Source organism: Macrotis lagotis, chromosome X (genome assembly GCF_037893015.1).
Source record: "Macrotis lagotis isolate mMagLag1 chromosome X, bilby.v1.9.chrom.fasta, whole genome shotgun sequence".
Classification (NCBI taxonomy): Eukaryota; Metazoa; Chordata; class Mammalia; order Peramelemorphia; family Peramelidae; genus Macrotis; species Macrotis lagotis.
In genome coordinates, this window is record NC_133666.1 from 548,110,352 (window position 1) to 548,128,505 (window position 18,154).

General features: G+C 32.4%; 1 protein-coding gene and 1 pseudogene across 6 annotated transcripts in view; one reads left to right on the forward strand and one right to left on the reverse strand.

The window, feature by feature from the left end:
- DPY19L4 (dpy-19 like 4) overlaps positions 1-18,154 on the forward strand; it is a 67,636-nt gene that overhangs the window by 13,520 nt on the left and 35,962 nt on the right. For 5 of the 6 annotated variants that reach the window (XR_012471362.1, XM_074200263.1, XM_074200266.1 and 2 more), the window contains exons 3-13: positions 649-773; positions 3,857-3,947; positions 5,135-5,256; positions 5,362-5,507; positions 5,990-6,113; positions 8,996-9,130; positions 10,936-11,067; positions 11,174-11,272; positions 11,845-11,918; positions 16,440-16,598; positions 17,936-18,055. Coding sequence is in view for 5 of the 6 variants with exons in the window: in XM_074200263.1 (XP_074056364.1) it covers positions 649-773; positions 3,857-3,947; positions 5,135-5,256; positions 5,362-5,507; positions 5,990-6,113; positions 8,996-9,130; positions 10,936-11,067; positions 11,174-11,272; positions 11,845-11,918; positions 16,440-16,598; positions 17,936-18,055 (1,327 nt within the window). In the remaining variant the exon portion in view is untranslated. Of the gene's footprint in view, positions 1-648; positions 774-3,856; positions 3,948-5,134; positions 5,257-5,361; positions 5,508-5,989; positions 6,114-8,995; positions 9,131-10,935; positions 11,068-11,173; positions 11,273-11,844; positions 11,919-16,439; positions 16,599-17,935; positions 18,056-18,154 lie in introns of those variants that run through there. The other variant, XM_074200267.1, reaches the window with a different exon arrangement.
- LOC141496887 (glutaredoxin-2, mitochondrial pseudogene) lies at positions 920-3,194 on the reverse strand (annotated as a pseudogene).

Consider the following 18,154-nt stretch of genomic DNA (forward strand, 5'->3'; position numbering starts at 1 on the left):
TATAAACTTAACTGTTTAGTTATAAGGGTTCTTAACTTGTTTTTATACTGTGGACAGCGGCACAGTTAGTAGTCTAGTGAACCCTATAATCTATTTCTCAGAATAATGTTTTTAAACGCATAAAATTATGCAGGATTATAATGGAAACTAATTCTGTTTTTAAAAAAAATATTCTTAGATCCCAGATTAGAAACCCCTGATCTTAAGAAATTTTTCAGTTAAATAATAAAGAATATCTTTATAGTGTTTTGCATGTAATAATAATCCTTAAATCACTTTTGAAAGAAGATAGTTATTAATCCCAATTTTAAAAATTAAAAAAATAGAAGTAAAATATTTTTTCACATCAGTAATATGAACTTTGTTTTTTTATTAATTTACTGTATTGCTTGGTAGTATATTTATGGTGTGTATGTGTGAAATACTTATATAAGGGTGTTTTCTCATTTTATCACAAAGTAGTTTCAGTAATATTGAGCGTGTTCTACGTTTAGCTTTAATATTTAATAAATAGGAAATGTGGTGAAGTAGGAACTTTGATTCATTCCTTTTGGGTATTTAACATATACACACACACACACACACACACACACACACATATATGTGCACATAAATATATCTATGATTGCTTTTGCTGTCCTTTTTCAGATGTATTATTTCAGCGTTTTGCAAAGCTTTTCTTGGGCTGTCTTGCAGCAGTTACTAGTGGTATGATGTATGCACTGTATTTGTCAACATACCATGAACGGAGATTCTGGTTTTCCAGTAGACAGGTAAGGTAGAATTTTGAGAATACCTTAGTATTTTGTGCTGTGTTTTATAGGGAGTTAGACTCTTAGAATGTATATTATCTATGATTAACTTAAGTTTTGTACTACTTCTAAATTGTGGCCAATTTAGGAAATGGGGTTTTTTTGGCTTACCTATAGAAATATTTTTTGAGAACTATTTAGAGAATAATTCACAATGTATAATAAGATTGTGAAATATTCAATAACTTTTGCCCTTTGTCCTTGAACTATAGCCTATTTGTGGTTGGGTAGTGTTTCATTATGAAACTGATTCAACTAAATATGATATTAAATGTCACTAATTATTAAAATATTTTATTACTAATAATTGTAGGTTAATGTTTTCATTTTAAACAATGTTAATTTCTAGTACTTAGGATGTTTGTAATGGTCTTATTTTCAGTTGCCTCCTCCCATATCCCATCAAAAAAAGGCAAGAGAGATAAACTACATCATTTTTAAGATGTTTTGTTGCATTAGCATAATTAAGCTCCATCTGTGGTAAAAAGGAATATATTGACCAACTATGAAATCCTTAATAACCATGATGTTTATGGTGGTTTTTTCCTGTTTAAATTATTCTGTTTGGATACTTATCTTTCACCTGTAGTGAGGTCTCTAGTTAAAAGAATAATCCTGTGAATGAAATTTGTCATTCATTGATGTAAACTGACATAGTATTATTCACAGTGTTATCACTGATCATCTACTTTAGCTTTACTTCAGCCTAGATGATGATTTTTTTTTACATAAATTTTGAGTGGAGAAAAGATCTGAACTAACATCTGAAAATGACCTTGTTGAAAACAACTGACTTAAGCTTTTTTGACTTAGCAAAAAGTACTGGGATATATCATATATTTATTATATATATATTTACCTCTAAGCATTTTAGAGATTGTTTTGAGGATATAGGCAAATGTAATTTATTTTAATTCTAGAATTTAACTTTTAAAAATGTTTGCCTTTTAAATGATATTTAGGTCTTCGTAAAAACTTGATTCAGGATCACATATAGGAAGTTTCTAGATGCTTTTTAGGAAGAAATCATTTTGACAGTTTCAAAATATTTTCTGCTATTTCTAGTTAATTTCCAGAAGTATTTTTTTTTGCAGATCAAAGCATACTTTTTTCACTTTATTCTTTTTCATGATTTTTTACTTGTGTTTCTTCTTTCACAACTATGACTAAGAGGGAAATACATTTTTACATGAGAGCAAATACTTAATCTATATCAAGTTGCCTGCCATTTTAGGAAGAGGGATAGGAAGGGAGGGGAAGGAGGGAGAGAGAGAGAAAAAAATTGGAATTCAAAAATTTTGCAAAAATTTGCTAAAAATTGTTTTGATCTGTAACTGGGGAAAGAAATACTATTTAAAAAAATAAAAAGACTGACCTTCGAACCCTGCAGAAAGTAGGGTTATCAAATCTGTAGATTGCTAAATCCTAATTCTAACTCTTAACTTTCAGTTTCTTAATATTTTCAAATAAGAGATGTATTCCATCACTATGTGGTTTTTAGGGCTTAACTTCAAAATTAAAGATTTCAAAGTATCAGTTCTCCATATTTCTAAAATAGTTAGCCTAACCTTAAAGTGCTAAAGGAACAAGAATATTTAGTAGGTTTCCACAGGTCTTTATTGTTCATTATTTCATAAGCCATTCTTTGAGAAAGATTTCACATTTCAAAGAATTTTTTTAAAATGCTTTTATAAGTGAATGGCTAAAAAGATGACATTTGCCAGCACAGCCAAGGCAGGATATATTATTGTCTGAAATTCTTTGATCCAAACTTTTTCTTTAGGGTTTTTTTTTTTTTGCAAGGCAAATGGGGTTAAGTGGCTTGCCCAAGGCCACACAGCTAGGCAATTATTAAGTGTCTGAGCCCAGATTTGAACCCAGGTACTCCTGACTCCAAGGCCAGTGCTTTATCCACTACGCCACCTAGCCACCCCGATCCAAACTTTTTTAAACAACATTGATGAACTAACAGAAGCAGCTTGCCCTCTTTGTGAAGCCTATGAGTATTGTTTGCTCCTCCAATAAAAGTCCCATTGACAAATATTCTTGGAACAGTTCTTGCACCAGTCATTTTGTGAAGAGCATCTTGAAACTGGTTTCCATATTTATGCATATCCAGTTCCACTGCAGTATATTTTATATCCATGTCATTGAAAGCTTTTTTGCCAATGTGCAATAAAAACAGGATGTTTTTGAGAAGATCACTACACAATTACGTGAAATTGTTTCCTGGATCTGATTTATAGGGGCAATATCTGATTTATCCATAGATGAGGATGTTCTGTTTCCCATCCCCACAGTGTCTGCAGTGTTCGGGCCGTGGCGGCGGCTCTGGGCCAGGATTTGGGACCCTGCGATCGCCATGGGGCCAAGCAAGGACATGACCCGAGAGGACGCAGGGGCCCCCCGCTGGCAGCGAGGCCGGCCAAGTCAGGGCTCCGCAGAAATGTCCCCGCCACCTCCATGCCTTCTCCAGAAATATTTTTTAGCAATTTTTTTGCCCAGTACTTGACTCCAACTAGAAACTTTTTAGTGTATTATTGGAGGAATAATAGCACAGATATGAATTTTGAGTTTATTCTATTGTCCTTTATTTTGTAGAGCTGAAGCAACAGTCATTTTCTATTAAATCTGTCTTTGATTTATGCACTAACACTTCACCTTTCATGATCACTTGTTCCTTTGTTCTCTTATTCTTAAGACATTCCTTCTGATTTCTGTTCTAGACTTTTTCTCTTTCTGAAAGGTAGATTGTAAATTCCATTCTGTTCCAGATATTTTGTTTCATTAGGATACATTTATCAAATTATGAACAAGTCTTACCTTCTCAACATGACTTTGTAGGAAAATTTGAACATTTCTTTGAATAAAGGAATAAATAAATTGCAAATGAATCAGAAATCTTATCATCTATGAAATCTTTTCTATACAACTAAAATTATAGCACAATATTTAGTTATTCTAAAAAGTAAAGGGAAAATGGAGATTGTGGAAGAAATTCAAAAAAAAATGACAATTTTAATAATAATTTGATTTTCTTTTAGGAGCTTGAACGGGAAATCACATTTCAGGGTGACAGTGCCATTTATTACTCCTTTTATAAAGAAATGTTAAAGGCTCCTTCATTTGAAAGAGGTATGACACTGATGTTTTCATGTTTAATCACTAAAAAACTTCTGAAGTAAACAAGCTCCTACTTGTGAGGGTCTGTTATAAGAAAATTAGATTCTTTTGGGATAATTTTTGATTATTCTCAAACTTAAGCAAAAAAATGAATAATATAGAGAAGAATTTTAGATTTTAAGTTGCCTTCTCTTATGATATTGTCTATATTGAAAACAGCTCCTAAGATCAAAATAAAACATTTTCAAAGCTGCTACTTTAAGCTTTTGAAAAGCAACTTTAAGGATGACTTGTTTTTCTTTTCACGTTAATGAATCTGTTTTATTGTGACATACCTCAACCTTTTTTACTTTTTGATTGCTTTAGAAAACTATAGAATATGGCCTTTTTATGTGAGCAGCTACATATTTATGTAAATATATTAAAAAGGCTGAAAAATTTAAAATGTCTAAGTTAATATCAAGATTGGATTTATTGAAATAGTCAAGAGATTGCATTTTCTTCTTTACTTTCTTTCTTTGAATGTAACATAATTTAAAAATAGAATTCAACTATCTCTTCTTTATCCTCACCTAATATTTTCTCTCTTTTTAAAACATTTTATTTTATTTAAGGCCATGGAGTTAAATGACTTGCCCAAGTCACAAAGCTAGGCATTATTATGTGTCCGAGGCTGGATTTGAACTTAGGTTCTCCTGACTCCAGGGCCAGTGCTCTATCCAGTGTGCCACCTAGCTGCCCCCATTTTCTCTTTTCTTTCCTTCACTCTTTCATGTACATCCTCCTATAGATGAAACTTTTTTTGTGAGGTGTCTGGTTAGACTTCTAGGGACTCATTAAATTATGTGTTGTCTTGGAAGCATGTAGCAAGAAAATAACTGAACAAATTAGGATTTAGATATTAGAGCAAGATTCAATAAAAGCAAAAGGGGTTGTGAAAATTTCATTAGTATGCTACTATAGTTTGTCATGTAAAAATTATATTTTCCTTTGGAATGAATTCTTTTCCTGCAGTATTTAGTGATAAAATGATCATACCTGACTTTCTATAGAAAGACTTTTGACATTAAATGGATAACTTAAAACACATTTTTGCTAATGATATTTCCTATTAATTTGGCAGCCAAAAAGGCCATATGATTTTACATGGTTGTAAAAAGCAGAAGAAATAATCTGGAGAAAAATTTTTCTTTCTTTAGGAGTTTATGAGCTTACACACAACAACAAAACTGTATCACTGAAGACTATAAATGCAGTGCAACAAATGACTTTGTATCCAGAACTGATTGCCAGCGTACTGTATCAAGCAACTGGTAGTGAAGTATGCATTATTCCTGTAGCTTGCCAATATTTATATAGTTCAAATTTTTTTAGCAATACAGTATTTCAAATGCCATCCTAACATCACTCATTTCCCCTATTTCAGGAGGTTATTGAGCCAGTATATTTCTACATTGGCATAGTTTTTGGATTACAGGGAATTTATGTGACTGCATTATTTGTAACAAGCTGGGTTATGAGTGGAACTTGGCTAGCAGGAATGCTTACTGTTGCATGGTTCATTATTAATAGGTAAGAAAATAATTTTCTATTACTTATCAAAAAGTCTTTTGGGGTATTTTTTGCCTCAGGAGACTTACTTATTTTTGTGACCCTATTTTTCTTAGTTATTATCAGAATTAGTTAATATATTTCTTTCCTCCCTTCTCTTTTGTTTAAAACTGACAATCAATTTCTGAGAGGATTTAATTTCAACAGGTCTATTAAGAGAACTAAGACATGTTTTATACTCAGCAGATATTTATGATGTCTTTTTTCTTGCAAATTATATTACAAGGTTTGCTCATCCTGTAGTTATTCTCTCCACTACAATCATAAACAGAAAGCTCTTTCAAAGCATCTTATTAAAATGTGAAGAACCAAAAAAATTTTGGTAGAAATATTAGCTATTGTTGATTATGAGACTGGTTCTATTAACTCGATAAAGTTTCTAATTACAATGGCATTCCAAAGAGCTAACTTAACTTGAGTTTTTTTCTCTGTTTTCATTTTAGGGTAGATACAACAAGAATAGAATATTCTATTCCTTTAAGAGAAAATTGGGCACTACCATATTTTGCATGTCAAGTTGCTGCTCTTACAGGCTATTTGAAAAACAACATAAATACTTCTGTAGAGGTAAAATACTAATTTCAGGTTTACTAAACCTCTGTATGTAACCCTGTTAAAATCATTTGTCATTTTTCAAATTTAGATATACTGAGATCAGATACCCTAAAACATATTGCATATCATTAATTATATGGCTTTTTATTCTAACAAAGCAGCCAGAATATGGACCTTGTGATTATTTTTAGACAGAAAGATGAGTTGAAATAATACTTTGTAATGTGATTTAACAATGAAATAACAAATCTTTTATCTTTTTTTTTTTTTTTTAGATTAAACTTTTGGAGAGGCCATGAAAATGTCAACATATCTTACTCAAATTTTATTGTCTTGTCCAGTTTAGGTGTAACAGACTAGCCTTACAGCAGAAGAGAATGAATATATGGGTTATGTTAAACATACATCTACACACAAACATATTCCCTTGTCAGTGTGTTAATCTTAGTTTTATAGTTTTTTGAAAATTTACTTCTTCTGTTTTCTGTTATTATGTCTTAACTTGGAGAAGGATTAGGTAGAGAAGATAAATAGGTCAGACTGTTGCCCTATTTTCCTAAGATGAGAGAGTATAAGCTTTAGGTTGGTCATATGAGGAAAATATCAACTCTTAAATTCTGATGTCTGTAAATAGGAACTGGGTGTGAATATGGTGACATCATTTTCAAATTCCAAAAAAAAGAATTGGGTTTTTCCTCAAATCTGGCTTGACCAAATCTGTGTCACTTAAATCACACTCAGTAAGAGAAAGACTAGTAATGAATGTGGTGAAGACAACAGTAATCTTGAAAATGAACTGATTTTATTCAAACTGAAAGAAATGTTTAAAAGCCTTCATTGGAAATGTTTTTACATTTTTTGAAACCAATTTTTAACCATTTAAGCTTAATTGTTAAAATTTAAGGTATATTCAAGGGATAAACTTATATTTCTACCAGTACAGCATACTTTCCTTCTCCAAATAACATCTCCTCACTACCTTCTAAGTCTTGACATTAAAGAATTTGTCTCCCATATTAAGCCTTATACAGTCACTCCAAGTCTGTTGGAGTAAAAGCTACTGTTTTATACTTTTTCCTAGTCAATTTTGTAACTATAAAACAGTGTTCTGCTATAGAATGTCATTTATGAAAATCTGCTTAATCTGCTTAATCTGTTCTCTCTTTGTGTCTTTCTATCTCTTCTGTTTCCTTTTCCCTTTTTTTCTCTCTCTCCCCTTTGTCCTCCTTCATTTCTTACTCCTGAATTACATTTCCCACTGTCCTCCTTCTCCTTTGCATTGAAATCACCAATCATTAAACTCTACATTAATTTCTTTTGGTCTTCCCAAGTTCTTCATAGATTTTTCTCGTTTTCTTATTCCCTGCAACAGATGTTGGCATGTAAGATAAACTTCTTTATGATAGTCTTTTTAAACACTTGTCATGAACAGTGTGATAAATATCCAGTAGTCCTATGAAAGGAAGGTTCTTGTTTGCCTTTTTAGACATTTCAGAACTAATTCAGACAACTCCTTGAGCATCCTTCCATTTAGCTTCCTTCTGTTTCCAGTTTAGTTCACACCGAGAATATTAAGATTTAAATGATTTACTTCGGGGAAGCTAGGTGGTGCAGTGGATAAAGCACCGGCCCTGGAGTCAGGAGTACCTGGGTTCAAATCCGGTCACAACACTTAATAATTACCTAGCTGTGTGGCCTTGGACAAGCCACTTAACACCATTTGCCTTGCAAAAATAAATAAACAAATAAATAAAAAATAAATGACTTACTTCTGCCAGCAGACTTTCTTTGTTAGTTACTGGACAAAGTTCTTACATTTAGACTATGACCAGCTAAGTTAGTTTTATAAATGACTAATAACTATGTAAGTCTTAGCACCCTCTGCCCCATGAATGTCACTGTAGAAATGGAAGAAGATCTGCACAGGACTTAATGTCATTTTCAATTGTTTCCTTGGTTTCTATATTTAACTTCTTGCTTAGCTGGGCTAATATTTAGAAAGCAGACATTAAGTCTTTTGCCACATTGCCTTAAAAATTTTCTTAAAAAGAAGTCAGGACTCCCAGAGTCAGGAGAACCTCATGTATTTAAGACTCTTGGTAAACTTTCCCAGAAATAGTATTCTACTGATAGCCTTCAGGAACAAAAGGTCACATTCTTACCATAATAAAGCGATGGAGCAGGCCTCTCTATTGGTTGAAAACACCATGAATTTATAATTTTTTAATTTGCTTTATTTAGTTGAAATTATCTAAATATTTCTGATAATTGCTTTTTAAAAAATGAATTTGTTCATAATTGGGAAAGCTAGGAATAGATAACTAATGTTTTTTTGACCTCCGTCCAGAGCCAGCCTTCTATTGGATACTTTCCTGCCTAGGTCTTGATATTTTATTTCAAGGAAAAACAGTTCTTCCTTTATCCGGTAGAATACACTTTTGAAAAAAGAAATCAAACTGAGAGAAATAAATTGTAGTACTTACAGCTTCTCTGTCTTCATTTTTTCTCTTTTACTTCTTTCTTTTATATTAAAAAAAATTCTGATTATTCTTGTGAAGATTGTGTGTGTGTGTCTGTGTGTTTGTAGGAGGTGGGTTGGTGTGGAATTTCCTTAGGGAAATTATCTCAATAGCAATAACTCACATTTATGTAGCAAAATGCTTTGCTTATTAGCTTCTTTATAGTGACTGTCTCCCAAAGTTTCCTCATTCAGAAAACACTCAGTGTTATTATTTTCCAGGAACAATTATATGGTCTCAAATGGCTTAAAATAAAGAGAATTCCTGTAGTCTAAAATTTCCCAGGTTTCATTTTGTGGTCCCAGCTCCAAGGGGATGACTTTCAATAGCAATAACAACAGTTGATATTTAGTTATGCCTCTTGTTTCCCCCTAGAGATTTTGCTACTTGTTGGTGAGTGCATCAACATATACTTTCATGATGATGTGGGAATACAGCCACTATCTCTTGTTTCTTCAAGCAATCTCCTTATTCCTCCTAGACTCCTTTTCCCTCATGCAATCAGATAAGGTATTATAACGTTTTGAATTTTTTATTTTAAAATCAGATGGTTAATTGTTTTACGTTTTGTCTATGCTTTCAAAATATTATACCTTCTTGTAAAGATTAGAGAGAAATATATTCATAAGTCTAAAACATCCTGTGTTCATCTCCATTTCTCCCTCCTTTGAGGGAGGAAAAAAAAAACCAGTGAGGAAGCATCAGTAAATCTTTTTTTCTAAATTAGGTATTTTTTTGGCCAATTCTCAACACCCCAAATAAATATTTTTTTAAAAAATCATTCCCTTGAAGGTCTTGTAGCTCCTTGAAACATTTGTGGCATCTGAGCTGTTTCTCACCTAGATGTTCCCTTGTCACGTAAGATTTCCTTTTCAATTCCTGAGGTCACAAATCCCTTCACTAATCTCAAAAGGGCAAGGAGCAAAATTGACTTCTGCCGTTTGATTTATTTAAGAGAGGGGCAGCTAGGTGGTTCAATGCATAGAGCACTGGCCCTGGAGTCAGGAGAACCTGATGTATTTAAGACTCTTTAATTATTGACTCTGGACTCCTGAAATTCCTAGTATTTAGTTCATGCCTCACCATGCCTGATATATTTTATATTGATAGACAATCTTTTTAATTTTTGAAAGATTCCTTTTTCTCTGTAGTAGTTTTATAATTAATTTGCTGGCTAGTCATGCTGTTCCAGGCACTTCAGTTTTAACCATTAGTATTTTTGATATCCTGTACACATTTATTCCGAATTTCTAGTAAAATATTTCTGCATATCGGTGACTTTTAAAACTCTTCCTTTCTTTTCCACATTTAAAAACTTGTATATTTCAAAAGCAAATGTTGTTTTTTAGTGTCAGGTAATATATTACAAACATTAACTCAGGAAACTAACGAGTTATCATTTGGCTGATTGTCCACTTCTGACATTATTCCTAAATATTACAAAGATTAACTCAGGAAACTCTAACGAGTTATCATTTGGCTGATTGTCCACTTCTGACATTATTCCTAAATATTACAAACATTAACTCAGAAAACTCTAATGAGTTATCATTTGGCTGATTCTCCACTTCTGACATTATTCCTAAATAATCAAGCCCAAAACATCATTTTGCCTCATGTTGTATTTTCTTGCAACCCATTTATTAATGATTAAATAGGTATACTGTTGATTGCACATTGGATTTGTTTTTCATCTTTCACTTGGATGTTGAATTTAATAGAGATATAATTGGTATAATCTCTGACCCACAAAGAGGATGCATTTTCTTGAAATAACACCATTGTATTGTTAGAGTATTAGCACTAGAGACTTTAAAAGCCATGTTTTTACAGTTATGTGACAAAGGTTCCAAAGGCAATTTTTGCCTGGTACTGACCTTTAAAAAATTTTCTCTATCCTCACTAAATTTAATCAAAGATTCTTATTTAGTGACTTATATTTGCACACCTTTGTGTTTTCTATACTGAAATCATTCAGTTCATTATCAAAAAAACATCTATTTGATACATACTGTGAATGACATTGTCCCATATTTTTATAAGGAGTCCATGAAACAAATTGTAAATTAGGATTTATTTCACTCAGACATTTATGACTGAATTAAGTTAAATCAAAGAAAAGATATGCTTTAAAATTTAGCTTACAATGACCTTGGGCAAATCACTTAACCCCATTGCCTTGTCAAAAAAACACCAAAAAATAAAATTTAGCTTACTCTCTGATAATTCAATGAGGAAAATAAATGTTGAAGAGTGAAATAAATTTTAAAGCACATATTATTATATTCAAATTGATTTTATTTTTGTCCCAACAGGTTCATGAAGTGTATAAAATCTATTTGTTGTCCCTCTTCTTGGGATATTTACTGCAGTTCGAAAATCCAGCTTTATTGGTATCTCCTTTATTAAGCTTAGTAACTTCCTTAATGTTTGCTAAATGCTTACAGGTAATTATTTTCTATCTTTATTCTTTGTCTTTTTTTTTTACACTTTGCTTTTTTAACTAGTGAACTATAGTTCATGTATATCTTTGTTCAAAAATCTTATTTACAGCTGAATATGAAAAAAGGAACTCGTATAGCCAGAATGATGAAAGTGATGTATTTTTATTTGATATTTACACTAACAGTGATGCTGAATGTTGTAATGAAGGTAAGCTGTTCTCAGAGTTTAATCAAAAAACATAAATTGAATAATAAAATATATTAGATATACATTAAATATAATAGAGCTACAAGGTAACAATGTTTTTAATGTAGGAAAGGACAAGTCTTAAATAATTACTTAGAATAATAACCAGAATAACTTAGATATAAGGGGATCTAATATTTATAATGAAACTTTTAAAGGAAGATTGCTTCTAGTAGGGATATTTTCTAAGTTAATTGAAATTTCCTTCTAGAAAGTGGTTTTACATCAACTTTGAGTCATCTTTTTAATATATACTGTTTTTTGTAATAATCAGATTTTATTTTTCACTTCAAGTTTTTAGTTGTCAGTATTCAATCTAATCAAGATGGAGTAAATGCATTTCACAAGAAAGCATTGTGTGTGTTGCTTTATAAACAGTTGAGTTCATTGTTAACATTCATTTGATATGCTTAATTATTATAATTTTACCTTGTTCCTGTTTATTCTTAGTATTTTAACATATGTAAACATAGTTAATTATTCTTAGTATTTTAACATATGTAAACATAGTTAATCATGCTTTTCTCCCTCAGACATTTGTCCCACACAAAGAAAATGGTCACATGTTAAAATTTCTTGAGGCAAAATTTGGACTAAACATGACTAAGTAAGTTTGATCCTTTCACTTTTATCTTGAAAAATAAAGAATAAGAACCAACTAGCAATCAAATTTAAAAAACTAATTTATAGAAGAATTAAGGTGATTTTTTTCATCTTTTCAAAGTATCTATGTTTGGATCCTTATATAGAGAAGATATAATTTTTAAAAATTCGTATCACATTAATGCCAGTTTTTCCTTTTGTGATAAAGCTAAAAGATAAAGACAAGTAGGGAAGGGATTTAAAAGAATAGCCACAATAACTTAAACATAATTTGGGGCCAACACTAAAGGCATGATGGTTTTAAAAAAAAGATTGCTTGAAATGGGCGGCTTCCTAAGTAAACTGAGAATGCCATCTGAAAAGTTGGTTTGATCCTTGGGTGAAGAAATTTACTTTGTTGATTTTTATTTAAAACACTTAGATAAGGAGCTTTTCTACCAGAAAGAAGATCCCGTATCAGAAGCAATTTGAACTCTCCTATACTAGGTACATGATTCTGCATAATATCTGATAAATGTAATGCACCCTCATAATTCAAGTACATTGTGGGAGTGCCACCTCTCTTTTTTTTTTTTTTTTGGCTAACCCTTTTGAGTTCTATTCCTTTTTCTCCAGAATCATGAAGCAATTAACTGAGTTATTTCTTTCTTGGGATCATATTTATGCACAAATAAAATAATGTAACAAGTCATTTTTCCATTGTAGTAAGGTGTAAATTAAAACTATAACATTTAATAATACAAATTAAGATTCAACCTTTATTTCAATTCTTTTTCTAATATGAGTACACCTTAACCCTGTTAAGAATTAGTCGAATGGAGCAGCTAGGCAAAGCAGTGGATAGAGCACTGGCCCTGAAGTGAGGTGCACCTGAGTTTAAATCTGGCCTCAGACATTTGATACTTAAAAGCTGCGTGACATTGCACAAGTCACCTAACCACCTCATTGCCTTACAACAGCCTTCCCTTCCCCCCCCAAAAAATTAGTTAGGGCTTTATGAAAACTGAAAATATTTAGCCTAGAGGAGACATGGAGGGAGAACATGATAGTTGTCTTCATGTATTTGAAGGGCTATCCATGTGCAAGTAGGATTAGACTTATTTTGCTTGACTCCAGAGGGTAGAACTAAGCAGTAGGTGAATGTTGAAATGAAAAAAAAAAAAAGAACCAACTAGAAATTAGAGCTTTTCAAAAGTGGCTGCTTTGGGATGTTGACTCCTCTTCCTTAGAGGACTTTAAACCTAGACTTGATGACCCCTTTTTGTTATTTTGAAAGGGAGATCATGATTAAACATGGGTTGGACTATTTGAGTTTATTAGCAAGTAGGAAAGCTGAGTTATGATTTAAAAAAAGGAGCCTTTTGAAAAATAAAAGTATAAGCAACCAAAAAAATGCATATTTCCTTTAAAGTTCAGTCTTTCAGACTTTCATTTCACTGTTAGGTAATTCAGAGCCAACACTTTAACCTTAAATTCTTGTTGTTTAAAAATGTTATATTTAGTAATAAATTGGGAAACAATTTTTGCAACTAGTATTTCTGACAAAGGACTCATTTCTAAGATATAGAGAACTGAGTCAAATCTTCAAAAAAACAAGCCATTCCCCAATTGACAAATGGTCAAAGGATATGCAAAGGCAATTTACAGCTGAGGAAATCAAAGCAATCTCTAATCATATGAAAAATTGCTCCAAATCATTATTTATTAGAGAATTGCAAAATTAAAGCATCTCTGAGATATCACCTCACACCTCTCAGACTGGCCAATGTGACCAGAAAGGACAATGATCAATGTTGGAAGGGATGTGGGAAATCTGGGACACTAATACATTGTTGGTGGAGCTGTGAACTCATCCAACCTTTCTGGAGAGCAATTTAGGATTATACCCAAAGGGCAACAAAAATGTGCATACCCTTTGACCCAGCAATACCACTACTGGGTCTATACCCTGAAGAGATGATAAAAAAGGGTAAAAACATCACTTGTACAAAAATATTTATAGCAGCCCATTTGTGGTTGCAAAATTGGAAATCAAGTGAATGTCCTTCATTTGGGGAATAGCTTAACAAACTGTGGTATATGTATGTCATTTAACACTATTGTTCTATTGGAAACCAGGAGGGATGGGAATTCAGGGAAGCCTGGAAAGGTTTACATGAACTGATGCTGAGCGAAATGAGCAGAACCAGAAAAACGTTGTACACCCTAACAGCAACATGGGGGTGATGATCAACCCTGATGGACTTGCTCATTCCATCAGTGCAACAACCAGGGACAATTTGGGGCTATTTGCAATGGAGAATACCATCTGTATCCAGAGAAAGAATTATGGACCTTAAACAAAGACCAAAGACTATTACTGTCAAATTAGAAAAAAAAAGTTATATTATTATGTAATTTTACTATCTCCTACTTTATCTTTCTTCCTTAAGGATATGATTTCTGTTGTCACATTCAGCTGAGATCAATGTATAACATGGAACCAATGTAAAGACTAACAGAATGCCTTCTGTGGGGGGGAGGGAAGCAAGAATGGAGGAAAAATTGTAAAACGCAAAATAAATAAACTTTCTTTTAAAAAAAATTTATATTTAGGGACAGCTAGGTGGCACAGTGAATAGAACACTGGTCCTGGAGTCAGGAAGAGCTGAGTTCAAATTTGGCCTCAGACACTTACTTAATAATTTTCTAGCTATGTGACCTTGGGCAAGTCACTTAATTCCATTGCCTTAAATAAATAAAATTAAAAAACAAAAACAAAAATGTTATATTTAAGTTCAAATTTCAAATCAGAAAATAATCATTTTTTAGTAACATGAACTTTTGAATTGTGTTTCATTGTGCCAACAGTGGTCAGTGATTTCTCCTGGTTAGTACATTATACTTAAGTGATAGGTTTTATCTCCATATGAAACAGTTAACTAAAAACTCTGCCGTCAGTGATTGGATGATAAAAGGTAGATTCGAATATAATAGCATCAGTGCTCTATACAAAGAGTGGTCCTTGTTTGTTTGTTTTTAATTTTTAATTTTTTTAATTTTTTTTTTTTTGCAAGGCAAATGGGTCTAAGTGGCTTGCCTAAAGCCACACAGCTAGGTAATTATCAAGTGTCTGAGACCAGATTTGAACCCAGGTACTCCTGACTCCAGGGCCAGTGCTTTATCCACTGTGCCACCTAGCCGCCTCATGTTTGTTTGTTTTTTAAAGAAAGATTTTATTTATTTTGCATTTTACAATTTTTCCCCCATTCTTGCTTCCCTCTCCCCACCCCCCCACAGAAGGCATTCTGTTAGTGTTTACATTGGTTCCATGTTATCATTGATCTCAGTTGAATGTGATGACAGAGAAATCATATTCTTTAAGGAAGAAAGATGAAGTATGTGATAGTAAAATTACGTAATAATATAACTTTTTTTTTCTAATTTGACAGTAATAGTCTTTGGTCTTTTTTTAAGGTCCATAATTCTTTCTCTGGATACAGATGGTATTCTCCATTGTAGGTAGCTCCAAATTGTCCCTGGTTGTTCACTGAATGGATGAGCAAACCCATCAAGGTTGATCATCACTCCCATGTTGCTGTTAGGGTGTACAGTGTTTTCCTGGTTCTGCTCATCTCGCTCAGCATCAGTTCATGCAAATCTTTCCAGGCTTCCCTGAATTCCCATCCCTCCTGGTTTCTAATAGAATAATAGTGTTCCATGACATACATATACCACAGTTTGTTAAGCCATTCCCCAATTGAAAGACATTTATTTACTTAATTTCCAATTTTTTTTGCCACCACAAACAAGGCTGCTATAAATATTTTTGTACAAGTGATGTTTTTACCCTTTTTAGTCATCTCTCTTCAAGGATATATAGACCCAGTAATGTTATTGCTGGGTCAAAGGGTATGCACATTTTTGTTGCCCTTTGGGCATTATCCCAAATTGCTCTCCAGAAAGGTTGGATGAGTTCACAGCTCCACCAACAGTTGTATTAGTGTCCCAGATTTCCCACATCCCTTCCAACATTGATCATTGTCCTTTCTGGTCTATATTGGCCAGTCTGAGAGGTATGAGGTGGTATCACAGATATGTTAATCCTTGTTTGTTTTTGAAAATCTATTTAGGGACAACTTGGCGGCACAGTGGATAGATTACCGGCCCTGGAATTAGGAGGACTTGAGTTCAAATGTGACCTTAGACACTTAATAATTACCTATGTGACCTTGGGCAAGCCACTTATCTACATTGCTTTGAAAATAAATATATTTGAGGAACAAAGTTTTCAGTTTTTAATTGAAAGATAATTTAGGGGATGGCTAGGTGGAGCTGTGGATAACTGCACTAGTCCTGGAGTCAGGAGTACCTGAGTTCAAGTCTGGCCTTAGACACTTAATGTTGGACAAGTCACATAACCCCATGGCCTTGCAAAAACAAAAAAAAACCCCAAAAAACAAAAGATAATTTGATATTAAATGTTCATGAAAGCATGTGATGTGGATATTTTCCATTGTCATGCTTTTCTTTTTTTCTCTTACAGGAATTTTACAATGAATTGGCTTCTTTGTCAAGAATCCCTGCAAGCTCCATCTCAGGATTTTTTTTTGCGATTGACACAGTCATCTTTATTGCCATTCTATATTTTAGTTTTAACTATTTGCCTTTTTTCTGTGATACAAGTTATTTTTAGGAGAATCAAGTAAGTATCCAGAAAGTAGCAGATTGTAGTGGGTTCAGAAGACTGAGTTGAGAAGACCTAGCTCTGCTTCTTTCTTGTTGTCTAAACAGAGGCAGATCACTTAGTTCTAATTTGAAGTTTCAGTGCCACATCTATAAAATGGGGATAAATCTTTGCAATCTCTATCCAGAGGGTTATTAGAAGTATCAAAAGAGAAAAATTTATGTAGTCTATGAGTTTGATAATTGATCTACAGAATTATGATACAAGGTAGAATATATTAATTCCAAAGAAAGGTTCAGAGAATATGTAATAAGTTTAAGAGAGACTTTCTTTTAGTAATGGGGATCTGAAAAGGCTCTGTAAGTTTACTTTGTAAATGTAAGCTTACTTATTTGTCATCTATCAATGTCATGGTCTGAAAAACTATAGATAAATGTGAAGTTCCTGTTTTATAATTTGTTTGCATTTTCTAGGGGGGAAAAGAATATTTTTAAGTCCTTCTTTCAGTGCTTTGTAAGATTCTTTTTTTTGTGAATAGTTAATAGTGAAAATTAAAACAGGCTGATTCTATCAAAATCTGGCATCTGACTAAATATAAACTCAGCAGTGAAAATTGGTTAGATGGACAAGTTATTTTCTGATTAGTCAAATATTGAGTTGACTGTGACAAAAGTAACTACCAATACTTTCACTTTTACTAATAAAAATTAAGCAGGTAATCTCATGTGAATTTGAGAGGAATTTATTTTTCTTTTGAAATGGTAATATTTTATTTAGTATTATATTCAAGTTATTGAAAGAAAATTCCTATCCTTTTGAAAAAATCTTTTCCAAAAGAAGTTCACTTATTAGTCTAATAGTTAAGAACAATATGTTTATAACTTTTAAAGATCATGTCAATTTGTTCCTCCTAGTAGTGCAGGTGATTTAGTAGTTATATTAGCCTTTACAAATGCTTAGTTTTAAGGGCTTAATTTTAGTCATAATAATATTAACTACCATTTATTTTACCATTCTCTAGTGAGTGCTAACTAACCTGAGAAATCTGAAAGATTTTTCAAAAATTATATTTCCTGAATTGATTTTCATTCTTGAACCAATCTGACATAAGTTAATGCACTTGGCATTCTCTGTTAGTCATTTGAAAAGACTTGGAAGTCTATACTCTGAGTTAAATGGCTAAGTCTAGTAGGTCCAGATACTTGCCTAATGGAAGATAATTCGAGACTCAAGAATTTTGTGTTTTTCTTTCATGGAGTTTAATATTTGAGTTTTTATGACTTGATACAAAGAGGGCAAAGCATTCTTTTGGATATGAGTTTGTACAAAATAAAAATCCCATTTTGTTTTTACAGTGGCAAACCCTTAAAAGAAATAGTTACCCTTGAAGATGGTCGAATTGGAGAAAGACCAGAAATAGTCTATCATGTAATTCACACTATTTTACTGGGTTCTCTTGCAATGGTGTTAGAAGGGTAAGTGTAATTTTATTTGGTCTATATAATTCTTAGGTGAATTAATTTTCTCTTTTGAGAAAAAGGTACTTTAGGAAATGTGCATACATAATTTTTGTA